The sequence below is a fragment of the Aspergillus sydowii genome (genome assembly GCF_001890705.1).
Source record: "Aspergillus sydowii CBS 593.65 unplaced genomic scaffold ASPSYscaffold_8, whole genome shotgun sequence".
NCBI classification, from domain to species: Eukaryota; Fungi; Ascomycota; class Eurotiomycetes; order Eurotiales; family Aspergillaceae; genus Aspergillus; species Aspergillus sydowii.
In genome coordinates, this window is record NW_024467866.1 from 986,690 (window position 1) to 1,011,439 (window position 24,750).

The window sequence follows — 24,750 nt, forward strand, 5'->3', positions numbered from 1 at the left end:
ATAGTCATATTCTAAAAGGTATATCTATTTTCAGAATCTAAATTACACTATCTTGGCAGTCATTAGTGAAGTTATACCCAGAGCCGAAATCATGCAAGGTTACAATACGCGATACTAGGTCGTGACGGTAAATGCTAGCGGCAGGCGAAGGCAGCCGATCGATCCGAAGAGGCTTAGTGTCGGGTTCCGAGATCTCGAACGGGATTAGCGTGCACACCGCATCCAGCTGACCCATTTTCTTCCAATGACGGTCGATGTTAGCCTTATCGCCACCAAAGGTGAGACGCAGGGCTGGCGGATAATTGGTCGACAGAAATAATCGATGCTCCGCCCCAGCGTCACCCTGCATTGCGTCGGGCTCGTATTTATGCATGTGCGGTTTGGCGGTCTCCGTATTACGCAGTGGCAACCATCACCGGTACATCACGGTATCATCACCAGTATGAAGGTCTGGATGAGGACAATCCAACAATCAATTCACGTCGCTGCCATATCCACCAGACCACGTTGGATGGGCAGTACCGCATTCCGTAGACTCGCAAGAACTGTCGTATCAAATCCCCAGTCACCAACCCATTGCGACATCCGACAGCCGTCTTTAAAATGCGTCGCCAAATGGTCTGCTCGTGCCGCCCAGCTAGGCAACGACGACGAACAAAACCCACACCGGCTTTGGATTTCTTTCTGGGAGGACCTCCAGGAGTCGAGGTTTGCGACTGGATACCGGGTGCATCCATGGAACTTGCGCAGATGCTGCCAGAGATAGTCCTTGCGACTGAAGGACCGCTCAGGGAGGGGTTTGGTAGCGCATCCGCCGAAGTCGTGGCTCTCCCAGTGTCCCTGGGTAGGAGATTGGTGATCGCAGAATCTGCATTCCGCAAAAGGCACATTCCCATCTTCTAGGTCGCTGAGGTTCGGGGTGCAGATCCAGACATCCAATGGAAGATGGACGCTCTTCTCGTGTCTTGACCAGTCGTGCTTCTTCTTGAACGACTGCGTGCAGAACGTACACTGGTAGTGACCATCTTCTGCAACTCGTCTTCGACCTCCTCTTCTTCCAGACGATTGTCGTCGGTGATATGGTCGTGAGCGAAGAGGCCCATCCCCTGACCGGAAGCTCCACGCGGACGAACTACTATCAGACGCTTCCGACGGCGGAATACCAAAGCTTGATAGTGATGAGGCAAGTGAGGACCCTTCGCAAATAGACGAGGGTTCGGTAGATGGCGTACCCTCCTGGCTCTGCGGACGAGATGCATCCGAAGTCGTAGATGTAGAAGCTATAGCTTCCCTAATCACAGCCTCAGGCACAGGCTCCTCATCAGGCGGCGACGCCTGCCAACGCTCCATCGGAGTCATAGATGCGACATCACTCGTCGGCATCGGCGACCCAGCACGGTACAAGCGGGTCGATGACCCAACCTGCCGCTGCTGCTTATGCCGCCGCCGGGCATTGGCAAACCACGTCGATATTCTCTGCCTCGAAAAGCCCGTTTCTTGGGCGAGACGAGTCTTCTCCTCTTCTGACGGATACGGACGGTGCTCGTTTTGATAAAACCATTCCCGTAATACACGCGCTCCTTTGCGGACAAACTGCTTCGTTTCTTTCGCGTCAAGTCTGTTCTGGCCTACTTCACCTTCGTCCCCTTCCTCGATGACGCCGTGGAGGTGGCCTAGAACTGGAGACAGCGTCTCGAATCCACATGGCTGACGCTTCTCTCCGGGTCGAGCAAAGCTGCATGGTCGGAATAGACCAACGCAGCTGGAGCACGAGGGCACCGGGTTCGGATTATCGGGTGCACGACGTAAGATCAGACATTGAAAGCGATTTCTGCGGCAGTTGTCGCACGGGTTCGGCGGGCGGTATGCCCCGTCTAACCACTCGGCGACATCATTAAACCCAGAAGACACAATAGGTGCATGTCCAGTGTGTTCCTGGCTGAGAATTTCAGGTCTGTTGGTGATATCTGGTTCACTGAAGAGCCCTTCCCCGCCTGATAGCGGGGTTAATGATGGCTCGGTGGGGTGAAAAAAGTCGAGTGTCGACCATGATGTCCGGTCCACCTGGGAAGTTGAAGAGTTTGGATCTTGTATGCCGTATAAAGCGTCCCAGTCAAAAAACATATCCTCCTCGACCGGCCATGACCCAGTTGGAGGCGCATCTACCCCACGTTGATCCTCAGTATGGGGATAATGCAGGGAGCCGGCGTAGGTATGATTAGGCACCACCCGGTCGTCCATGTCCAGGCTGCCAAACTGGAACTGAACTAATCTGTAATTTTGAAATCGGAGCGGTCTGTTGGAGAACTCTCGAGCTTTCCAAGTTCAACAATCCTCGTGGTGTCGCAGCGTTGGCAGATGATGAGTAATCATTATGCCTGAGTTTTTCAGGCGGCGAATCTCATCTCGCCCAATCAGAGCCCGTTGGATTCTCACCTTCCGGAGTGACACTCGGACACCCCGACAACTCTCTCCATCAACTCTCTATATCAGGACATTATGCGATTGGCATGCTTTACTGGCCGTGTTCAAACTATATTCAGCTCAAATGCTGTCGTAACGTCATATTCGAATCATTGCCACCACATGATTTACATACAGTGTGGTCCTTCTCTACCAAGTAAACAAAGCTATACTAATGTATCAGTCGTCTAAGCACAGAAGTCACGAATCAACTTGATAAAAGTTTCCTCCAATCGCTTCACACTCTTCACTTCCACATACTCCTCCTTCCCGTGGAGACCATGTCCAGATGGCCCAAACACAACAGATGGGATCCCAGCCTGGCTCAGCAAAGCAGCATCACACCAGAACGGCACGCTCTCAACTGAAGGACGACTGCCCATGACTGACGCTGCACACTCAGCGACCTGGTTAATGAGAGGATGGTCGGCGCTGATCTTGTGGGCCGGTCGACACAGTGTAGCCCGCGGCTCCGCGAATCTGAACTTGGCGTTTCCTTTCTGGATATCCTCTAGCAAGGATTGGATGTCACGCACAATCGACTCTTCTGTTTGGCCGGGGATTGTGCGGAATTCAACAGTGATTGTGCATTTCGCAGGGTACGAGGATGCTTCCTCGCCACCCTGAATCAGACCGCAGTGCATAGTAGCCGGGCCGAGGACATCGTCAACGGGGAGTCGCTGGCCGTACGCCTCCAGTGATCGCAGAAACCAGCCAGCATGGAGAATGGCGTCAACGCCTCCAAGATGGTTAGAGCCGTGAGCAGCTACACCAAGAATATCCACCTCAACCCATACGAACCCCTTGTGCGCATGCGCAATGATCTCTGTCGTGGGCTCGGGGATAACAGCGGCGTCTGCCCTCCAGCCTGCTGCTAGTATATCCCGGGTTCCCTGGGATGCATCTTCCTCGTCCGAAACAGCGGCGATTATCACATCACCGCGCAGAGGAGAGCAACTGGCCTTGGCAGATGCAATGGCTGCGAGCGCAGTTGCGAGTCCGCTCTTCATGTCTAGACTTCCGCGGCCGAGGACTACCTCCTTGCCGTCTCGAGTATCGATTGTGCCTGAGAGTGCGTCGTTCTCGTAGCTTGCTAAGCTGACGGTGTCGATGTGGCCGTTGAACATAAGTGATTTTCCGCCGCCGGTGCCCTTTAACACCCCGATGACAGATGGTCGTCCAGGGACGGGCTCCACGCGATGCGACACAATCCCGCGGTGGGCAAACCAGGCCTGCAGGTAGTTGCAGATCTGGGACTCTCCTGCACCATCTGCTAGCGAGAGCGTAGGGTTGGACGAGTTGATCTTTGTCAACATCCTCGTCAGCTCGACGGCGCCCTCGGCAGAAACATCCAGCGGGATAGTGTAGTCGCGAGGACCCTCAGTACTCAACAGCACAACGACCGAGTCCTTATTGAGCAGCGATCCAGACCCTTCCGCTGCGAGACGCCTCAATGCCGCCACCGATGCAGCACCACAAGGTCCGGCACCGATTCCCTGCGAAGACAGATACTCAACGGCCCGGTGGCTCTCGTAGCAAGACACCGTGACACTCGCATCCACCAGCCTCTTCAGATTCGGCCACGCCGTCGTGGAGACAGTCCCACAGTCCATCCCATCCATAATCGTCCCGGTTGTCTCAATCGACGTCAACTCGCCCCTGAGCAGACTCTCCTGCAAACAAGCGGCCGTGTCCGGCTCAGCAGCAACCACGGAGATAGTCTCCTCCCTAGACTTGCAAAACGTAGCCACAGTATTCGCAAGACTCCCAACCCCCACTGGCGTAACCATAACACTCGCCCTCATCCCCATCTCAGATACCTGTCCCTCAACCTCCGCCATCATAGTCCCATACCCCTCCACAATCCACCCAGGAACCTCCTCATACCCATCCAGCGCCGTATCCTGCACGAGAATCCCAGCCCCGCCCTGCACGCTCCTCGAATCCCTCAGCGCATCCAAAACGGCCTGGTCATAGTCTCCCTTGATCACGATAATCTGCGCCCCCTCCTCGCTAATCCGTCCCCGGGTGCCCTGGTCCATAGTCTCAGACACATAGATCTTACAAGGAACACCAAGCGTCCGCGCCATAAACGCCACCGCACGACCGTGATTCCCCTTCGTGGCTGCGAAAAGCGTCACCCCGCCTGCCTGCGCCTTCGCGGCCATGCCATCCAGCGAGACAGTTAGCGGTAAGTCCAGGTGCGCTGCGACAGCGCGATAACACCCCCATGATGCGCCGAGGACTTTGAATGCGGGGAGGCCCAGGCGGTTGCTTTCGTCTTTGACGAGCACGGCGCGCACGCCGAGTTCACGAGCGAGGTCTGGAAGGGGCGTTAGTGGGGTTGGCTTGTAGCCGGATAGAGAGCGGTGGAATTTTGTGAGGGCGGTCGTGTCGGGATAGTTGGTGCTTTGGTTTGTGGTGTTGGGGTTGATGTAGATGGGGCGGCGGGACGACATCTATAGGGTGAGTATGCGCAGATACAAGGAAAGAGATGGATAACTTACAGTGAGTATTTAATTGAAATTTAAAATAAAAGGAGATAATATTGAAACAATGTGAAAACGGTTATAAAATGTGAAATGACACCTCAAACATTTTAAACAATTGTCTGGGTCAAGTCTGACTGTTCAACCGACGCCTTCTAACAACATAGTGAAAAAAACTCACTCCACCACGCAAAGGCCTCTTTCGGTGAACTGGAGTTTTTACGTGATGGATTCAAGGATTTGTCTAAAGTACAAAGTATTTTGCCGGTTCTCCGTGATTCTCTCTCTAGTTTGCTATGGTGTTCTGTACAAGTATGAGTGGATATATGTATGTCGCCCTAACTCACCGGTCAAGTATTCGACTACCATTGTTCACAAACTTGACTCTAGAAAAAACTAAACGAGACCTAAGACCTCGAAAAGCAGCTGCTAGGGGCCAACGGTTTTGTTATATACTGTCCGACCCAATTTCAGTGGCAGAGTCGCCTGCAAACGTTGAGGCGTGCAAAAGTGCATGCGGGGGCAGCATTTCGCCATACAAACTGGGCCTTGGCACACTCTATGCAGTAAATAGTATTTATCAAGTATTTGCAGCGCTATTGTAATACTAATATGGGCTGAGCATCATTCAGTGCTCTGGCCTTCAAATGGCAGGCTCCAGCACCGTTGACTCCTTCCCTGCGCTGCGTACACTCTCTCTGTGTCTGTATCTGCTCTTCAACGCGACGAATACACAATGAAGCCACATCTCGGTCACTCTTTTGCCAGCCCCATTGTTACTGTTCTATCTGTTACCAATGACGAAACTCGGTCTCTCACTTCTCTCTGGTCTCTCCTTCATCGCCTCCGCCGCCTCAATTGCGCTCCCTCCTGCGAACACAACCTCGCAACTCTCCTCCAGAGTCCCCAGCCATTTCCCTTGCGACTGCTATCTCGTCTCAGGCGATGACCCAGGATACTTCACCAATTACAAATTCTGGGACTTCCGCGATGTCACCCTCCCTCGCAATCCCAACGCAAGCGAAACAAACACCGCCGATCTCTGGGAGTCAGAAACCCTTCCTCTCTCCGAATCACCATTCAATGCCGACTGGCAAGCCCAATCCTGGAGCCGCAGAAAGACAATCGATAGCATCGTCCCGATCGTGAACTCCGAGTTCAACGCCTTCTTCGCTAGACACCCCAATCACCCCGATACAACCCAGTTAGTCCTCCGCGCCACCCGTCTGGCGAATTACTCGTCCACGGCGGAGATCGAGAGCGTGAATGGGACTTTCTTCCACTGCTCGCTCCGCGTGCGCATGCGGCTTATGTCGAAAGACGGCATCGCGCGGAGACCCGAGGACAATACCCCGGACGTCAATAAAGTGCCTAGAGGTGCCTGCGCGGGCATCTTCACATACCGCTCTGCAACCTGCGAGTCAGATCTGGAGTTCCTGACTTCTGATCCTCCGAACACAATCCACTATGCGAACCAGCCGGACTATGATCCTGAAGCAGACGTTATTATCCCCGGTGCGAGTGAGGTGATCACGACCGTGCCGAGGCCCTGGTCAGCCTGGGTGACGCACCGTATGGACTGGTTTGTGAACAAGACGCGGTGGTACGCTGATGGCGAGCTGCAGGCAGATGTTTCTGTCGGTGTCCCTGACCAGCCGAGTATCCTGGCCATGAACCTTTGGAGTGACGGTGGGGTATGGACTGGGGATATGAAAGTAGATGAGAGCGTGTATATGGGCATTGAATGGGTCGAGATAGCGTACAACACTTCCTCTGTCGGTCCCCGGCCGATTGAAACCAACCAGAGGCACCGGAATCGACCGTCGGAGTGGCGGAAAGTAAGTTCCCATCAGAAGAAGCAGGCATCCGATCATGACGCCGGGGAGAGGTGCGAAAGGCCATGCTACTTGGATAAGATGCAGTACTATTGATACCCTCCTTCGTTATTATCTACAATGGAATACATTTACTCTGCGAAGTTTCCGGTTTGACAGATTGTTGTCAATTGTAATTTAATCTCAGAGTGTACAAACGTTCTTGAGACATGATAGAAGCACCGGTTAACCCGTAGCGTGGGTCGGGAATGGTGGCTAGTCGCGTGGCCATGAGCATGTGTGTCGCGCCGCACGAGTGATTATGAACATGAAAAGATCCGAATAGCATGTCAGGAGCCGTGCTCAACCGACGGGGTATATCCCATAAACAAACACCGGTCTAATGCTTCCAAGGCAGACCAAATAAACACAAACATAACGAACAAAATGAGACAGCGTCTCGCGCCATAACACCATACAAAAGACAGACAAGACCAAACGCCGTAAACCAAACAAAGTGCCGAGCCAAAGCCATGCCTTGATAATCATGCCGCTGATGAGAATGCTGTAGCTAAGAAATGCATTCGATAAAAGGTATAATCCATAATTATGCGCCGATAACCATGCTGTTGGTGAAAAATGCAGTCGATAATCATGCAGTCGTAAAGATAAAGTTGGTAAGATCGTCGACGGTCCGGCCGGTAAAAATATGGCCGGTAAAGATATTGGTGATAAGTATATTGTCGATAAAAATATCGTGGTCGTTGTCCCTTTTTTTTCTTGTTTTTTTGTTTTTTTTATTTCTATTTTTTTTTGTTTTTCGGGGGTTGGAGGGGACTCGCTTACAACAAGATGTCCCCGTACACATCTTTCGGAGCGAAGTCTCCCTCCAACCCCCCGTTCATCAACTCCGCCACAATCTTCTTCCGAAGAAGAAGGGTGTCTTGTGGCCCGTAGGCCAGCGGGTCGATGTTGGCCGCAATGGCCTTTGCTGTTGACAGCAAGAATACCCCGCAGTCACTGCCGTTGTCTTGCTGGGGCGAGACAGACGGCAAGACCGCCCACTCCTCTTCGACGAAGAGGTCTCCCAGTTCACCGCGCAGCCACGTCTTGACGATGCCGACGTGGCGGCGGGAAAGCGATCCGAGGGAGTCGAAGTGCTCGATCGTCTTTTCAGCAGGTTTCACAACGATGAGAGTCCAGTGAGAGCTGTTATGAACCGGTATGAAAACAGTGTCAACGTTCAGGAGATCTTTTTTGCCGATCTTAGCACGAGTCGCCCAACGCCGAACAGAATCGTAGCCTTTGTCGCGCAGGTTGGAGAAGAAGAAAGAGTTGAACGCATGATAACGAGGTTTGTCATGACGTCCGTCGTTATTATTTTCGCGACGCAGGTAGTCAATGATAACAGCAAGATACGAGTTGATCACTTCATCGTTCAACCATGCCATCGGGGTGAAGCAGCTGGCCAAATCTCTCTTCGTGAGGGGGTCACCAGACAGAGTGTCGACAATCTTTCTGTTGTTTGGCATACGCATAGCATCCTCAACACACTTCTCCCACTTCTCCGACAAAGGACGCACAGCCGGCCCCTCGGGTCTGATTCTCTCAGAACGCTCTTCTAATTGCTGCTCCTGTTCAATTTTCCGCCATTCCTCGGCATAAAGAGACTCAGTACGTCCCGGGGGGATTTTCCGGCCAGGAGGATAGAAGATGCTGACCGCCGACATAGCTGAGCCGTAAGGGAATTCTGGCGGCTGGGCCCACGGGTCCATGTAGGGTTCAATGAGATCGGCATGTTCAACAGGTTCAACAGGCTCGGCAGGTTCAATGGGCTCAACGACATGTTCAACGACGAGCTCAGGAGCAATGTTCTCCTTCTGCTCTTCTTCAAGTGCTTCAGCAGACTCAGTCTTTGAAAACCCGGTTTTCGGAGGTTCGATGTTCGGATGTTCATTGTCCGGGGACGGGTGAAGGTGCGGAGCAAGCTCCGGGGTGAACGGGGTTTCATAATCATAAACAGTGACAAGAGGCTCTTGGAAGCGAACCCTATGCTCAGACTTTGAGCGGCTGGTTCTGGCAGAGGCGCCTAAGCCTTGAATGTGCAGTGTTTCATTTAGCTCACGTGTACGGCGGATTCTGTCCTGGGTTTGCTGTCTAGAGTTGCGAGAGGTGCGGAAACTTCTGGGCTTCAGGATACCCGCCCTAGGTGCTCGGGGCTGCTCTGGGGTCTGCGGGATAGCGGGGCGTGCAGGATGTTTGCGATTACGCTCGGAGTCGGTGTTAGTCAGTGTTGACTGGATTATCTCGCGCTGAAGTTGAGTTGAAGGAGTAGACGGTGACTCGATAGCCTCGCGTTGAATCGAAGGAATAGATGGTGATTCGATAACCTCACGTTGGATCGAAGGAGTTGGAGTGGGCGGAATATGAGGGTTGTCGAACGCAAGTGCAGGGAAAGGATATTCATCCCTTACTGGATATCCTCGGTCTCTTCTCCATTGGTTTGATCGAAGACGTTCTCGTTGTTCAGGTGACAAATTGCGTGTGTTCGCACGAACAGGTGAAGAGCCAGGGGGAGGCGAGCGCGCACGCGCGCGATCTCGATGGCGCTGTCTAACATAGCCCAGCACCCTTTGGGTTACGCTACTGGCAATCACTCGCTGGGTTACAGAGCTGGCAGCAGCCATTGCTCCATCGAATGCACCGCGAAACGCACTTGCGGCCGGTTGCGCCATTTGGCGTTGGAAAGCGAGGTATGCCTGTTGCAAGGTAACGTAATAATTGTTCCATGCGCCTTCAGCGGGACGCATTGGTTGTACTTCGTTGTTTCTATTGTTTGGCGAGCCCTGAGCGTTGGAGTGCTCGGGCTGCGCCGGCAATAGTGCACCTGACATAAGGGTGTCTCCAGCATGTGCAGCCACGTTGGGCATGGAATGGTGGGGAGTAGATGTAGGAGTCACCGGCCAGCAGCCGGGTACGGAGTCCACGGCAGTTAAGTTGGTTGCTTGATGGGCATTCACAGGAGTTGCAGGGCCTGCGGTGCTAGAAGGTGAACTGGGGGTGACAGATGCTGCAGTTTGCTCCAAGACAGGCCGGGAGGGCGAGGCAAACGAAGTGCGCTGCGCCACAGTTGGAACGTGATCGGCAGTGGTGGTCTCACCGCCTTCAGTACAAATGCTGGGTTCGTCACCACTCAGACGACGATATTTCGAAACGGAGCCACTCGCAACGTCCGTAGTTGCAGTGTGGGACTCCCCATTCTGGAGCTCCTCATCGACGGAGCGTTTGAGTGGATTGGAAGATGAAGTGCCAAAGAGTGCCATAAAGTCGTCTGCGTTGCCGCGTTTGCGAGGGTGAAATTTCGGGGTTTTAGGGAACAAGTTTGAGAGACCAGTTTCTTTGCCATCAGCAGGGTTTTCGCAAGCTTGTTGCGAGGCATCAGTGAAAGGGTTTGATGTATCAGTTGCCTTGCCATCAGCGGAATCATCGCGAGGCTTATTCGGCGGGCCAGCGAAGAGGTTCACGAGGCCATGAGGGTTCGATGTGTCAGTTGCCTTGCCATCAGCGGAATCACCGCGAGGCTTATTCGGCGGGCCAGCGGAGAGGCTCGGGTGGCCAGGAGAAAGTTTGGAGAAACTATTAACATTGCCGTCAGCGGAATAACCGCGATGCTGGTGCGACGGGTCATTGAATAGGCGTGAGACGTCAGCCGCTCTATCACCATCGGGACGTCTGTATGGTTCGTATGTCATAGTAGAAGAGCGTGCGAGCTCTTCAGCTGCCGTAGGAGGTGCCCACGGAGCAGAGGGCTGATCCAAGCGCGACGCTCGCATGGCTTGCTGTTCTCGAGAGAATCCAGCCTGGAGCTCAGCAAGGGTTGTCGGATCGCGATGAACGACAGGCCTCTTAGGGTGGAGCGACGGTGCAGTCGAGGCAGTAGTAGGAGTGTGGAATCTTTTGGTTGCTTTGCCAACACCAGGGGGGTTCTGGGGAAGGTACGATGGTCCTGTTGACACAGAGGTCATGGAGTCAAAGCTATTCTCTTTGCCATCATCCGTGGACTTTTGGGTGTCGAAGCTGCTAAAAGACGAATCACGACTGGTGTTCTGGGAAACCGAAGGTCGTACAGTAGGCTTGAAGCCAGTCAAGGAAGAACTCTGAGTGGCATTCCACTTCTGGGAGCCCCGCGCCTGCCCAGTAAGGCCGAGGTCCGTAGTGTTCCACTTCTTCGAATCGTACAGCTTGTTGTAGAACTCCTTATTACTGGTCATGCCCATATTTGAAGGATGATCACGGTTAAAAATATCAAGGCCAGGGCCATAAGTGGTCGAGGCTGGTTTGTATGAGGTCGGCGTGCGATAAGCCTGGATCTCTGCCATGCGGGGAAGCACGGGGCCAGTCGATTGCTGCTGGCGTTCAGAGTTGGCAGAGAAATGGAAAGATTTCTGGCCAGGGTATTTCTGGGAGGCGTATCGAGCCATAGCGGACAAGGGTACTTTCATTTTCTCCTTGGGAGGGCGAAGAAATTGGGTGTTGGGTTCAGGAAAAGGACTTCCGGCAAAAGGCACTATTTTCTTCATGCCCTGCGGAGTATAGTCTCGGTGGGGATTGCTCATATCCATGCCATAGAACGGGTGAGCTTGTGAAGCTCTCTGAGGCGAGGCATATGGGGATGCGTCCATCATGTCCACATCCTCCATTTCTTGCTGCGCATTATTGGTGGGGTTCGACATGGTTGAGGTTCCGCTCGGTGAGACGGGTATTGGTTTCGGTTGAAGGTGGTATGAGGGATTCGGCGAAGGTGAGAAAGGTGAGGGTTTCGCGACGAGTATCGAGGACGCGTCGAAAAACGAGACTAGGTTGGCAACACAAGGTAGCCAGTAGCAAAGAGCACAACGATGACGCTGAAACAGAACAAAATTGGAGAAGAAGCGCAAGAAAGCTAGCTGAGATCAATGGACACGAACTGGGTTCATGGTATCTGTTGTGATCGCAAAAGTCGCGGCAGATTGGGCTATCTCCATGAGAATTCTGAGGGGCAGCGAAGTGTTGTGGAGGGGAGAAAGTGAGGTCGAGGGTGCAGCGAGATATATGGGGGAGGAACACCGCAAGTGAAGAGAACATTACATTGAAAACGGGAAAGCTCCAGCGGCTCCGCGGGCTGCTAGTCCGCTTTAGGAAGTCACGTGGTATCCACAGTAACACATCCAAGTGAGCTTGCTTTCGGGATTCACAAGTCCAGCAGAATCACGGTCTATGCATTGAGACTATCTTGCCAATTACAGTTATATCGCAGAAGATGTGAGCAAGAACCAAAGTATGTACAAGACAGCCGGCCTTTCTACGTTCCCTGGTGGGCTCAGCCTGCTGAACCAGAGAATCATACTCGTCATGAATTTCATCGCATCTGCCTCATTCGGCAGGCATGAGTCCCATCCGCTCAAACAACACCCCAGCCCCGTCAATAACAATCCACGCAATCCCTATAGCAACGGTGTTAGCACCCCGCAACACAACCAATGGGCAGTAGGCAGAAGCAGGTAGAGGCAGGAACCAACTCACCTGAATATACGACCAGCTTCGTAATAACTTCTACATCGTATCGTACACGCGGCCGCTTAATCTGAGCGAAAAGCTCCTCCTCGTCGCGCTCGTCCGAGACAAACTCGGGGAATGGCTCGGTGCCCTCGGGCGACTGAGACCTGACATCGATGGCGGTCGTACCCCGCCCCATCATGTGCTCGTACTCGTCCAGTTTGGATGGTTTCCGCGACAGTCTCGGAACGGATGTCGCGGATGTCGAAGCGTCTTCCTCCTGGACGGGTTCTGTTGCGGGAGATCCCCGGTAGGGGCTAGAAAGGCTGTCCCGTCGGCGCTTCTCACGGTAGGCAAGCGTCTCGTAGGCGTCAGCTTCGGACTGGGGCCCAATGGAAATGGCGCGGCGTCTGGGGTGGCGGATGTTGGCGACGATGGAAGGAATGTCGGAGAAGCTTGGCATCACTTCGTGGTCCTTTAGTTGAGCGGGGACCGTGGTGTATTGCCTTGCGCACGGTTAGCTAATTACAGTTACAGCTTTTAGATAGTAACTCACGAGGCCTTTGTAAAGAACCGACGGGGAAGAATCAATCCTAGCTTCTCTAGTCCACGAAACACCGGCGGGAGAATCCGCAGTAAAGTGGGCTTCATCGCTTCCCTCCACGCAAAGAGCAGGATGACGCCAATGACGAAACGCAGACCCATCTTAACCCAGCCTATATTGTCATATCTATAGTGGGGCAGAGTCGCAGGATGGGGGGTGTCCCAGGTAGCGTTGGCTCTGGCCAAGCTCCAGTATGCCGTCTGTGCTCCGATCATCACACCAGCAAAAGCAACACTATCGTCAAAGCACGGGCAGTCGTCTGCAGGTTCCGGGTGAAGGCGGACAAGGGCCAGGATGGTGAGGACAACAAGTACCACCTGTTTTCCACTACCAGTCTGGGCGTACTGTTCTATCGCCGTCTCGAAAAAGCAATGCAATACAGCCAATATAATACCCAACGCTGACCCAATTACAACATCGAAGAACCCATGCATACCGCAGTACAAGCGGCCGAGGACGATCGACGTAACGTACAGATACGTTATACTCTGGAGGAAAAGGTTGAGCCCGTCACTCAGCGTCGTTTCGGGAGAGTTCAGCAGGTAAAGAGCATAAACCGCGACCGACACGGCATTGGTCGAGTGAGTCGATGGAAAACCATATTCTAGTGCCGCGGAGCCAGACATTGTAATCCGCTGCAGTGGGGGCGATAACGGTCGCGGGAGACAAACCAGGTCCTTGATGAATCCGCTGAAGAAGACACCGGAGGCGAGTAAATGTACCATCCTAAGCCAGAATTCCGCCATTAGCCATCGTCGCATCGCGGGGGAGGCGCATTGAGTCGGCCCCGACAGTTTTGCTGCAGTTGACCTACCCGCGTCCTAAGCTCGGATATCCGCTCCAGAACAAGATCGGCAAAAAGACCATGAAAAACGTATGAGTGCCGAGGTTGGCCGTGAAGGCAAAGTACGAGTCCAATGCCGGCGTACGGATCTTCTCCTGGCACCACGCGAGGTAGGGAGTCTCATATCGAACCAGCGGGAGGAGCTTCTGTCGAGGCCAGTATCGCCAAGGGGGGAGTTGATTTCGGTCTAACGCGACACCAGAAAGTCAGCCAGGTTTCCAATAAAACAAAGACCATAAATCAAAGCCACAACGTCGCGTACAATGATTCAGACTCCTCAACCCAGCGTCTGGCTGGCCCTCCACTACCGGGTGCCCCATATTGTGAATGACGATCCAAACCGAGGTGATGCGCAAACGGTAGCTGTTCCCATGGATCACCCAGCACGCCCTTGCGACGGATAGGCGAGGTCAAAAATAGAGAGCGACGCTTTCCCCCAAGCGACCGAGCGAGTCCAAGGGCGAGAAGCAGGGGGGTTATAAGAGACAGGCGACAATCGGGCAGAGAAAGAGATCTACTCGGACGTTGAAATGAGCCCGCGGCGCTGGACGGGCTGTGTCTTGGCATCCGTCGATAAGCTGTGCGCTTACTCATCCGTATTCTCCCTCGTTTAGCGGGCCGGGGGCCACCGTGCGTTGACTGTCATTGTTCACTGCCATTGACTGGGTTTATGAGTTCTTCTTTTTGTCGGGCTGAACAACTGCGAGCTCGTCTTGTCAGTGGTCAGCGAGACTGGGGAAAGTCTGGCGTGGTGGCTGTGCGAGTGAATGCCAAGTATGCTACAGAGTACTTTTTCACGTGTGGAGGGTTTCGGATGTGCTTGTTTTTGGGATATCTAAAACCTGCAAACTGCTAGGTAGAAGGAAACCTGTAGGTTTGTTTGAGATAAGAATATGAACCTGAGCACTACAGATGAAATTGGAAGAGGGCTCGTTGGCGAACTATCGCGAACTGTTGCAAAGTCCGGACCATCAGGGAGAAATATATATATGTGCCTGGCAATACAACCCGCGGGGTAGGAACTTTGGCCGTGCACTCGGCGCAAAACAAGGGTGCAGCAGTCGAAATGCACTCTGCAGTGTTCGGAGAGGCGTATTCCCCGAGGTCGAATCGTAGGTTTACTTGCTCCTGTAAGGGATCAATGTCCCTGGCAACACCTGCGTCTCAACAAAGGAGGCAAAGGAGGTGGATTTGACACTGGACCCTCCCTTGTGGTAACTCTTGCGAACAAGTTGGTTGATCTCGAGCACATCGGACCCAAGCCAGGCACAGCACTCGTCGTCTTGATTCTCCGATCAGAGTGGGCGCATGAGATCATGGACGGCGCTTCGAGGCGGGCGAGACCGGTGGCCAGGAATCCATCACGACGAGAGCGACAGCCAACCAAGGCGCCAAAAGCTAAAAATACGCGGCCAGAGAGCGACCAAGGCCAATAGCTCGTGCAAATCGCGGCACAATTGGCCGAGAGCTGGCGCAGTGACAGCGGGGAGCTGAAGTCACGTCAGAGAGAGCCGCGGGTTGCCATGGCAGCGTGCCCGCCCGTAAACATCTGGGTTTCACCAGCCTCACTCTTGTCGCCATTGCTCAGGCCAGGCCAAAGCATCTTGATCTATCCCTTTGCTTCTTTGTCTTGAACTCGAGTCGACATTGCAATCTCACCTTTACAACCCTCCAGCTTCCAACACAGAACGGTTCTCTCCCCATCTTTCGATACGATCATCGTCGCAGACTCGCACCCAGTTGCAGCGAACGTGCCCCCTGTGGAGCCTCGGACAATACTTCCATCGTGCTGTCTCCGAATATTGGAACAAGACCCTTTTCCGGCTGGCACATTCCAGAAATAATACCCCGTCATGTCTGGGCCGATGTACGACGACCAATATTATGCGGCTTCGCGCCGCCATTCCCTCGTCACTCCTCCGCCCTCGACTGCCCCAAGGCACAGCCGGATGCGCAGCCAGAGTGTCAGAGTCAGCAACGGCACAGTCAGTACAGATAACAGCATGTCTAGCGGGAGGGTATCAGAAGCAACGAATATTACCCAGCCCCCGGCCTATTCCAAGAAGTTTGTTGTGGTGGGAGACGGAGGATGCGGGAAAACATGTCTGTTGATCAGTTACTCGCAAGGCTACTTTCCAGAGGTGAGTATCGTTATCTGGGTGTGATATCTACGATGCTGACAAGTCAGAAATACGTCCCCACGGTATTTGAAAACTATATCACGCAAACCCTCCACCGACGTTCGGGGAAGACCGTGGAGTTGGCGCTCTGGGATACTGCTGGCCAGGAGGAATACGATAGACTACGCCCCCTTTCATACCCCGAGACCGACTTATTGTTTGTTTGCTTCGCCATTGATTGTCCTGCATCCCTTGAAAATGTTATGGATAAGGTAGGTCACCAAACCCTTTTTTTTCACGCCGGACCATCTAACGAAGACAGTGGTATCCTGAGGTACTGCATTTCTGCCCTACGACTCCGATCATCCTCGTTGGGCTGAAATCCGACTTGCGCAACAAGAGAACATGCATTGAGCTTCTGAAAACGCAAGGTCTGACGCCTATAACGCCAGAGCAAGGCCAGGCCGTGGCGGGTAGGATGAACGCATCTTACGTAGAGTGCAGCAGCAAAGAGATGCGCGGCGTGGACTCTGTCTTCCAGCTGGCAGTGGACACTGTAGTGTCCGTCGAAGAGCAGAACTGGGACACTCACGTCCCGTCGTCTTCTGGGAAACCTAGCAAGTCCAATAATGGTGGTAGTGGTGGTGGCCGCAAGAAGATCAAGAAGCGCAGCTGCAAGATCTTGTAAAACACACCCACTCACACCCTGCTTCTCGTCTTCCCATTCCTCATTGCTGCGTATCCAGCAGCTCTGATTATGTTATACTGAGTACAAAGCCTGGCTGCTTTGCGTTTTGCACTTTGCACTGTTCTCGCCAGTTCTGTTAGCGCATGTTGAATAGAGGTATGCTTGCTGGCCATACCGGGTTTCAATACTTGTCCATGTTTTCTATGTTTCTTCCCAACGCCGCCAGGGTCTGTCTGGCCTGTTGGATTAGGGCGGCTGTTTGATCCTTTTGATCCATTGGTTTCCTTTTTTGCTTCAATACTTTGATGACCAAATACATTGACAGCGGTCCAACAATATTCATGTTTACCCTTTTTTTTCTTCCCCTGTTGTTCCCCTTGGCGATGATTTTGATTTGTTTCCACTTGACCTGTTTATTACGACGCCTGCCATGAAATCGGTCCGAAGGCCACTCCTTAGCATGCATGGGATAGGTGTTATTGGGCGCATACGGAAGCCTTTACGCTACTGCTACTATCTGGTACCATGTATGTACTTAACGCAAAAAAGAAAAGAAAGAAAAGAAAGAAAACCATCAACATTGGCAGTATGAGTAGACGATAGAAACAATATGACTTCGATGCAATAATTCTATGTATGTACAGGACCGAACTCCAGTGAGTAAATAGTAAATAAACAAGCCGTTTCGTTTCGTATCATGCCATCTTGTTTCCGTAGGTATCAACGTAAAAAAATATCATTATTGATGAATTTCAGTCTCATCCTCGCCCTGCTCCTCCTTCGGCCGATTACCACCACTGCTGCCGTGAGCCTGCTCAACCTCCTCCTGCGGCCGGCCCATGAAGTTCTCGAACTGCGACCATAACGCCTCAACAGAGCCGAATTCGTTACCAACCTGGTTTGTCAGCTAAAAACTCCCTTTTCCGGTGATGATGGTTTGATTTGATTGGATATATGGAGTTTACGGATGGACATACCGAGATAATACTCTCCAGATTCCGATTCAGCCGGTTGATGTTTTGGAGGACTTGTTCCATGCCCTGTATTAGTTAGATAGATGGCCAGGTAAGTATATAGCCAGAGAGGTAGGCAGGTAATTCACCACGGCAATCTCGCGCACGAGTTCTTCGCGCTGCTGCTCGAAGACCGTCGGCGAGGTGGACCTTGTTTTTGGGCCTGGTGTTGAGAAGGACATTTTGGCTTCTGTTGGGTTAGTGTTTACCCGATATTGACATTGCGAGTGAGACTCGCAACGCCGCGAGGAGGCTTACTATGTGTTTGTTTGGTTTACCGATATTGATCTGATCTGATCTGATCTGATCTAATCGGGATATCGCTAGTGGGTGCCCTGTTCACCTGCTGCTAGCCTGCTTACTCTGCTACAGCTTGACGCGTTCCAAGTGGGATGTTTCTGTGGCTGGTGCGGGGCTGATGCCCTGCCAAAAGGAGCTTAGTCTATAGCAATTGCGGCAGTTTGTCACCGCCTGCTTGTTCCTCTGTTTCCTTCAGGCACCCAGGCACCCACTGGTATGCTGAAATTATTGGAACGCTGGAACCATGGATTCCTTCTTCTGGATGGAATTTGAAGATGGGGGCGTTTCTATTCTTGGACTGTGCTATTGTTCACAAACTCACAACCTGCGACTTGGCGAATTTGCCGCCGCAAGTCAGATTATCTGAATCAAGCGCAGACCGGAAGCTCGAGGTCTGACCGCCTGAGACCACAGGAGTCAAGACAGCAAGTCAGAGGACTCAGGTCTCAAATATCCGGAGCTGGAGCAGTAATGTTAACGAGTGAACTGCAGGTCTGCACTCCGATTTGCACTCTGCAGAGCAAGGAAATCTCCCTAAGCTCTGATTGCGGGGAAGTCAACCACCAAATCAGGATTCGACTGTGGCTTCGAAAATTTCGCACGACCCCTCTTCTAAGGCTCAGGCTACGCGGCCGCCGCTACGGCCTCGACTATCGAACTGCTAAAACGAGTCTTACTGGGCGATCTCGATTGCACATGTGATAAGTGATAACAAGTTGCCGAGCGTATCCCAATCGCCGGGTCCGAAATCCGCAGTACTCGTGCTATTATTGAAACGAAGCGACGAGACTCGTCTGTTTAGCAACGGCATAACCATGGTTCAGTCCGAATTCTCCGCGTTGCGCCCCTGTTTGTTCCCTGGTTTGGTTCCTACGGTGTGTGCGTTTCATGCCTCTATTGGGCATGATCTACGCAGAGCGACGAACAGTCATACGCGGCATTTGGGATTGCGGTCCTGCGGAACATTTGAGTGGGTAGAATAATGCATGGCTTTTCGATTTCTTCGACATCTGATTGCCGAGGGTTATTGGTTGTGGTCCTTGTGGTCCTTGTGGAGAGAACACTGCGGGACCTGCCGATCACTAAATCTCTGACTTTGGCGGTTTACCTCCGACGACCGATGACTGACGAGACGCTACGGATACTTCGTAGTACTCAACTTCGGCGAGTCGCGACTCACAAGCCAACAACTGGGACTGCTCCCAGTGCGATGCCCGGTTTTCAAGGTTTCAGTAACGGTCTCCAGTGGCTCCAGTTTCTCCACAGGCTGGGCTCGAACAGGTGTCCATCGTCGTGGTGGCCACTGACCAGTGACCGACCACTTGTCGTCTTGTCCAGTCGTCGCATTGAACTCTGGACTCGCTGGGTCTTGAGAAAGGAGGTGGAGGACATGGCTTGGTTTGTTCTTGTTTGCTCGTGTCGTGCTCGTTTGTCGGCATCATGATGGGCAAGTTCCTCGGTTGTGTTCCTTGGCCGAGCGAAGCGAGACCATCCGCAAGGGAATGCGGTGAGACTGAAACTGAGACTGAGACCGAGACTGTTGGGACTGCGGCGACTGCATGCGATGGGTCAGGATGATAGCACAACGCGCCGGTGCTGTGCGAATGATGAGCTTTCAGTCCCAGCGTTGAGTGTAGTATGCCTGAAAGGTTACACTGGGCCTGTAGCCGCGTCGCACAGCTAGGTGTCGCTGTATACTCTACGCTGGAATGTTTGATACGGATAGGGTAAGGTAGGGTAGGGTAGGCACTTTCAAGCATGGTCCGGTCTGGTTTGGGAAGCTGTAGTCTCGTTTCATCTCATCTCACCGCAAACATAATGCGGCGGTGACGTTCTTGTTCTCGTTTTTCACACGGATTGTAATTCGAACTATGCACGCAACGCTTCTGTACACAGGTGGGTAGGTACTTAGGCAGGTACCCCTCCATAAATAAAACATGGACAGCTAAAACAGCGATACACAATCTATGCAATACAACGTGGACGGGGGTATCAAGGGAACGGAACAGGGCGGAAGGGTAAGCAGAAATCAACTGCTTGGATGGTAGCGAGGTGAGTGGTAGGTGGTCGGTAAGGATTCGCAAACAAGCAAGCCTCTTAGCTGTCTTCATAATCATTCATCGTGATTCGTCGTAACCTGGTGTCGCGCAGCGCAGTCGGAAAGAAGGTGAAGTAGCTAGCAGCGCCAGGCTGAAGCAAAGAGTATCGAGTGCTGCGCGGGATGATAGCAGATGGTCGAACCTTAGTTGGTCTTTTCTTTTGTTTTCCTTGTTCCAATGGCCGCAGTGTCAAACCAACGGCCGCTTCGTAGCAGTGAGGATATTGCTCAGTCTCTTCCACCGCTGCGCGGGCGAAGTTGGGCTTGTCGGGGACGGGGACGGGGAGGTTGAAGCACGGTCCACGCGTTCCCTGTCGAGGCTGATCTTGGAGGAGTTGGAGTTGAGGGTCGACGAGTCTGCCCGCGAGACAAAGGCCTCGTGGTCAGCGAGGACGTCTTCGAGGCGCACGTCTGAGTCGGAGATGCGCGGGGTGGCATCGTGGACGTCGAGGATTTCAATGAATTTCGAGGGCATCTCGAGCATTCTTCTTCTGCTATGTGATGGTTGTGGTGGTGGTGGTGGATGGAGGCATCAGTCGGATGGCGGGTCACGAGACTTGTACAGGGTACACGCCAAAGCGACTTGGAGGCAGAAAGGACCGAGAGAGAGAGAAATCAAGACGGAGACGGAGACCGGAAAGCAATTTAATACTTGCAGGAAAGGGGAGCGCCAAAGGAATCAGGGAGTTGGGGAAACAAAGAAGGAAAGATATTGGTCGATGAAGGGCTGGACTGCAGTAGCGCCAATCACTTTGTTTGGAATTGGTTATATTCTGGTTCGGGTGTCGACCGACAGGGGACGATGGATTGAACGAATTAATTTGCGACACTGGATGTTGTGTTCAGTTTTCAGTCTACGGGCTGAGGAGGAAGGGGCTTGGGCTTTATCACTGGTCTTCTGCCACAGCGTCATAGCCACCCTCTCTGTAAGAGAGAGGGACTGGAAACTCGAGAGTCAGTTGTCCCCAGAGGCCTATGCGGGGGCACAAGATGGGATCAGGTGTGCCATCTGCAAAGTGGCGCCCTCAAAGTTCGTCGTCTTCCCACTGGGACCACCGCCCAAAGGGGACTGCCTGTCCAGGACGGTGTTAGCGCTGGAAGATCAGTGGGATCAATAACAAGCAAATCTATGCACACCGTGCAGCTCCTCCAATCGCGCACTGCAGACAGGACCCTGGAGCTCGCCATCCAGCGACATTCCCTGCCCGCCCTCCATGCCGCAAGGAGAGAGAGGCAAGATACTCTTTCTATTCTTATTCCCATTTCTCACGCTTTATTACTCACCAAGCCAGCCCACACAGACATTCTCCGATAGTCAACTTCTTCACAGCCCTATAGGCTCACTCAAGACGATGATCCTGCTCCCCAAACGTCAAGTTTGCCTCTTTCTCCAACAACGCGTAACACCATCGGATGATCCAGTGGCCAGGGCTTACGAACCATGATAAACACCACCTCTATCCATTATTTCGTTGATTCAGAGATTTGGAACCGATGAATAATTGGGAGGTACCGAGTTGGCTGTAACCGGAGCCCCCCGACCGTTGGAGGCCCGTAGCGAACCGCACTTTGCTATTTTTAGTCAAGTTATGCATTCTGAATGACTAAGGCTGTTATGCACATATTTATCTCTTTTATACACCTCTCATTATCTCAGTCACGAGTCAACGATTCAACGCTGTTTCCGGCAGGTCCTTTTATTTTTAATCCCCGGTGTACGGCGTACTTGACAAAGGGTTGGGTGACCTCATAAACCGACATTAATGCTGACGGAAGTTCTATTTTGGTTGTTACGAAACATGAGGCAACAACGAGGCCCACTTCACCGTCCGATATGCCGTCGCAGGCAAAAGCCTCAGGCTGATAAGCGCCTCAATCAGAAAATAACACCTGGCCAGGGTATACATCATCAGAATGACAAAGAAAAGCGGTGCGGCAGCGATATCCAGATCCCCATTGCTGATGAGGTAGAGCGCCCTATGACGAGACCGTGCAGCTGTCCACCACAGGATCCATAGCGCCCCCCACAGTGGGACGGAGACAAGACACAGCGCTGAACCCCGCCAGAGTCAGCAGTCAGCAATCTACGGCGGAGGAGATGAACGAGGCCCATGCCAGCAGGTGGAAACCGCCGTAGAGGACGCCGAAGAGTGCGTGCACGGCTTTTGAGACGCTTGGTTTGTGTCCGACGTCTGTTCTCCAGCCGCCCCAGACTCGTATAGTTATGTCCTGGCTGCCCTGTCTGGGTGAGTTCAAGTTCCCGAGCAAGATGGATCAGAAGTCGTCACAGCTTTTGCTTTCTAGGGGTTGAAGGCGTCTGGTGGCGTCTCCCACGATTGCATGTAAGATTCTGATTTTCTCGTCCGATGGTATGTTTGACCGAGGCGTCTGGTATCCGTCTAGGAGCTCGCGTACAGACCTAAGAATTGGGTGAACGGGAGGTGGTCTGAAACCGGAGGCTTCTCGAGATGACTCAGTTAGGCGCTGCTTCCAATACACCATGTCGTCCTCTTCGTACCGCTGCATTTAATCACGGAATACCTTTCGACTGATGTCGCGGAAATTGAAGAGCGCTCCGATGTAGCCCATGCTCTCTCCTCGGACAACAATGTACTGCACAAGTTGGACGGCTTTCGCATCCAAACCGCGTAGATGATCATTGCGCAGCCTACATGGACCGCAGTATGCATTGGCGTCACTGGTCACTTCTGGCGCGGTCGTCTCAATACCTGGAGCGTAAGCCAGATACATTGGCCAACGACAGCACTTTTAGCAAACACATCTGCCTTGCTCCGTTCTGCAATCTCCTGGACATCGATGATAGGCAGGTGTCTAGTTCCAGCAAGAAACGAGATTTCCTGTGGCAGAAGGGTACGACGGAGAGTCCGTTGTTGGTTGGATTCGTCAGTATAGCTTGTTGCAATTGCGAAACCAGCCATAATGCAAAGCCCGCGTGCTCGAACGACCATGATGGGACATCGTGACCTTTGTCGCGAAGGTCTTTGATTTGGAATGTAGCGTATGCTCTGAGCAGCCTGAATGGGGTGGCGGGGCAGCGAGTGAAGCGTCACGGTCAGCGCTTCGTGACAAGCTCTCATGCCGGTTGTTGTCACAGTATGCTGGCCTGTCTTCGGTTCCGTTACCAGCTACCGGTGCTCATAAAGTCTGCTACGAAGTACAACTCACATTCATATAACTTCTCAAAAATCCCGTCCATGGTTGCAGCTCAGTAAAAAGAGCACTGGCCCGCCTTCGTCCTTCCCAGGCACTCGTGAGGATGAATTCGGGGAGAACTATAGCAAGAAACATGAGTCTCAGGCCTTCGGACAATGACGGCCAGAAACTGTGAACAAGCGGGATATTGAGATGCACTGCTGTCCACACGCAGAGGGCCATTGTCGCAAGACATGACCACAGGATCTCGAGGGTCCCTCGTTTGTCAGGACCCGAAGTCCAGTCTCGAGGCTCAGTTATGCTTGATAGACGAGAGACCAGGAGGTACAGGCGAGCTCCCACAGTCCTCCATAAGGCAGTGGTGAGTTCGGTCTCATCCTTGGCTTGGCTTGCAGGGATGCTGCAGACCTATCGGGAAGTGATTGGATTGGGCGGGACGGGACGGGTGATCGATCCCAACCTGTCACCGACAGGAACAGCTCCAGGTCCCTGACAGTTTCTACAAGCGCCAGGTGCTCCGATTTATTGTTGAGAAGATGCTTTACCGACGCAACTCGGTGGACCGGGACGGCCTTCATATCTCTCCGCTTCGATCATTACACTACAAACGTGAGTGCTCCAGCTCTGCAGTGGCAGTGCTCTGACAGTATGCAAAGGGTTATTTTTGCTTTCGTATACCATTGGCTTGATCCCGAAGCTGTCCCATTGGCTTCCCAGGAGCGTTTCCAATTTCTTTAGTCTCATGACGCTTGGGCTTTTATATAAGCTGGCGATATTATATAGCACTCTATCTCAGCAGAAGACAATCCAAGTTTTTGGTATGTGTCTGAGCTCTATCACGTTGTGCATATACAACGCCACGCAATACCAGCAGCTCAAGCAGCCCGTCGATGTCCTTACAGAGAACGATGCGATCAGGGAAGATACATGGCCAGTAATCCGCGGCATCGCCCTATCCATCATTGCCGTTACTACCGCTTTACTCTATGGATGTTTCTGCTTTTCTGGAAACTGTAGGAGGAATCTGCTTGGGCTACGTTTCGCCAAGTCGAGGCCAACCCGGAAATGCGCCGTCGATTCTGACATTTTCAGGTATCTACTCCTTCACCGAGCCTCATCCCAATGTACGCTGACCGAAAGAAGGGCCCTGACATTCATTGCAAGTATTACCATACTTGTATCGGTCTCAACCATAGGCATGACCTGGCTATGTTACAGAAACTTCCGACGCGGCCTCTGACCCTACGTCTTGGCTACAAGAAGGCCAAAATTATGGGAGAAACCTTTGAGATGGAGTTACAGGGATTGTTTTCTGGATCTGAGCATAACGGGCAAGCTCGTTAACCCACAAATCCTGATATTAACCGCATATTTGCTCTTCGGAACCAATGAGAAGAGATAAGCGCTGGTGTATTCGGGCTTAGAGCTGGGGCTGTGCTGGGTCGGGCGTGTACAGAGGCCAGTTTCCCTTTTAGGCAGTTGATGTCGCAGCCGGCGGGCTCGAAACACACAGTAGAAGGCTTGAGTGGCGGCTACTTCGTCCTCATATTCATCTTTTGTGGTGCAGAATGGCTTTTAGCACCTCATGGCACAATCTGCTGTGTTATC

General features: G+C 52.7%; 10 protein-coding genes across 10 annotated transcripts; 3 read left to right on the forward strand and 7 right to left on the reverse strand.

Moving 5' to 3' along the window:
* Positions 1-477: 477 nt before the first annotated feature.
* ASPSYDRAFT_59551 (uncharacterized protein) lies at positions 478-4,922 on the reverse strand (the record flags this gene model as incomplete). The annotated part of the gene is made up of 2 exons (XM_040849725.1): positions 478-2,248; positions 2,677-4,922. 2 exons carry the CDS (start codon positions 4,920-4,922, stop codon positions 478-480), a joined length of 4,017 nt encoding a protein of 1,338 aa, XP_040700969.1.
* Positions 4,923-5,078: 156 nt separating this feature from the next.
* Positions 5,079-5,385, forward strand: ASPSYDRAFT_47459 (uncharacterized protein). The gene has a single exon (XM_040847430.1). It carries the CDS (start codon positions 5,179-5,181, stop codon positions 5,350-5,352), a length of 174 nt encoding a protein of 57 aa, XP_040700970.1. The 5' UTR covers positions 5,079-5,178; the 3' UTR covers positions 5,353-5,385.
* Positions 5,386-5,749: 364 nt separating this feature from the next.
* ASPSYDRAFT_155771 (glycoside hydrolase family 16 protein) lies at positions 5,750-6,883 on the forward strand (the record flags this gene model as incomplete). The annotated part of the gene is made up of 1 exon (XM_040842492.1): positions 5,750-6,883. The coding sequence occupies one exon, from the start codon at positions 5,750-5,752 to the stop codon at positions 6,881-6,883; it is 1,134 nt and encodes a 377-aa protein (XP_040700971.1).
* Positions 6,884-7,608: 725 nt separating this feature from the next.
* Positions 7,609-8,304, reverse strand: ASPSYDRAFT_155395 (SUMO protease ULP1; the record flags this gene model as incomplete). Its single annotated transcript, XM_040842454.1, has 1 exon — positions 7,609-8,304. One exon carries the CDS (start codon positions 8,302-8,304, stop codon positions 7,609-7,611), a length of 696 nt encoding a protein of 231 aa, XP_040700972.1.
* A 3,699-nt stretch (positions 8,305-12,003) lies between these two features.
* On the reverse strand, positions 12,004-14,357 carry ASPSYDRAFT_47462 (PAP2 domain protein). Its single transcript, XM_040847431.1, has 5 exons — positions 14,012-14,357; positions 13,720-13,936; positions 12,858-13,631; positions 12,329-12,807; positions 12,004-12,249 (listed from the first exon to the last, which is right to left on the reverse strand). The coding sequence occupies exons 1-5, from the start codon at positions 14,067-14,069 to the stop codon at positions 12,179-12,181; spliced, it is 1,599 nt and encodes a 532-aa protein (XP_040700973.1). The 5' UTR covers positions 14,070-14,357; the 3' UTR covers positions 12,004-12,178.
* Positions 14,358-15,602: 1,245 nt separating this feature from the next.
* On the forward strand, positions 15,603-16,557 carry ASPSYDRAFT_91456 (Rho4-like protein; the record flags this gene model as incomplete). The annotated part of the gene is made up of 3 exons (XM_040852489.1): positions 15,603-15,890; positions 15,938-16,141; positions 16,192-16,557. The coding sequence occupies 3 exons, from the start codon at positions 15,603-15,605 to the stop codon at positions 16,555-16,557; spliced, it is 858 nt and encodes a 285-aa protein (XP_040700974.1).
* Positions 16,558-17,130: 573 nt separating this feature from the next.
* ASPSYDRAFT_47466 (DASH complex subunit DAD1) lies at positions 17,131-17,898 on the reverse strand. The gene is made up of 4 exons (XM_040847432.1): positions 17,829-17,898; positions 17,660-17,757; positions 17,535-17,597; positions 17,131-17,452 (listed from the first exon to the last, which is right to left on the reverse strand). Exons 2-4 carry the CDS (start codon positions 17,750-17,752, stop codon positions 17,297-17,299), a joined length of 312 nt encoding a protein of 103 aa, XP_040700975.1. The 5' UTR covers positions 17,753-17,757; positions 17,829-17,898; the 3' UTR covers positions 17,131-17,296.
* A 1,201-nt stretch (positions 17,899-19,099) lies between these two features.
* On the reverse strand, positions 19,100-19,630 carry ASPSYDRAFT_33300 (uncharacterized protein; the record flags this gene model as incomplete). The annotated part of the gene is made up of 1 exon (XM_040845067.1): positions 19,100-19,630. The coding sequence occupies one exon, from the start codon at positions 19,628-19,630 to the stop codon at positions 19,100-19,102; it is 531 nt and encodes a 176-aa protein (XP_040700976.1).
* Positions 19,631-20,158: 528 nt separating this feature from the next.
* Positions 20,159-20,452, reverse strand: ASPSYDRAFT_155644 (uncharacterized protein; the record flags this gene model as incomplete). Its single annotated transcript, XM_040842476.1, has 1 exon — positions 20,159-20,452. The coding sequence occupies one exon, from the start codon at positions 20,450-20,452 to the stop codon at positions 20,159-20,161; it is 294 nt and encodes a 97-aa protein (XP_040700977.1).
* Positions 20,453-22,044: 1,592 nt separating this feature from the next.
* On the reverse strand, positions 22,045-23,759 carry ASPSYDRAFT_1181302 (uncharacterized protein; the record flags this gene model as incomplete). Its single annotated transcript, XM_040840369.1, has 5 exons — positions 23,155-23,759; positions 22,718-23,114; positions 22,510-22,697; positions 22,384-22,488; positions 22,045-22,206 (listed from the first exon to the last, which is right to left on the reverse strand). Exons 1-5 carry the CDS (start codon positions 23,362-23,364, stop codon positions 22,045-22,047), a joined length of 1,062 nt encoding a protein of 353 aa, XP_040700978.1. The 5' UTR covers positions 23,365-23,759.
* Between the last annotated feature and the right edge of the window lie 991 nt (positions 23,760-24,750).

Excerpts from the sequence above, each read along its gene's own strand:
- ASPSYDRAFT_47466 (XM_040847432.1), bottom strand. The coding sequence starts at position 17,752 with ATGTCCTTCTCAACACCAGGCCCAAAAACAAGGTCCACCTCGCCGACG. Across the intron at positions 17,598-17,659 it reads TCGTGCGCGAGATTGCCGTG|GGCATGGAACAAGTCCTCCA; the intron begins GTGAATTACCTG and ends TAACTAATACAG. Across the intron at positions 17,453-17,534 it reads ATCTGGAGAGTATTATCTCG|GTTGGTAACGAATTCGGCTC; the intron begins GTATGTCCATCC and ends CTGACAAACCAG.
- ASPSYDRAFT_47462 (XM_040847431.1), bottom strand. The coding sequence starts at position 14,069 with ATGGGGCACCCGGTAGTGGAGGGCCAGCCAGACGCTGGGTTGAGGAGT. Across the intron at positions 13,632-13,719 it reads TATCCGAGCTTAGGACGCGG|GATGGTACATTTACTCGCCT; the intron begins GTAGGTCAACTG and ends ATTCTGGCTTAG. Across the intron at positions 12,808-12,857 it reads CGGTTCTTTACAAAGGCCTC|GCAATACACCACGGTCCCCG; the intron begins GTGAGTTACTAT and ends ACCGTGCGCAAG.
- ASPSYDRAFT_47459 (XM_040847430.1), top strand. The coding sequence starts at position 5,179 with ATGGATTCAAGGATTTGTCTAAAGTACAAAGTATTTTGCCGGTTCTCC.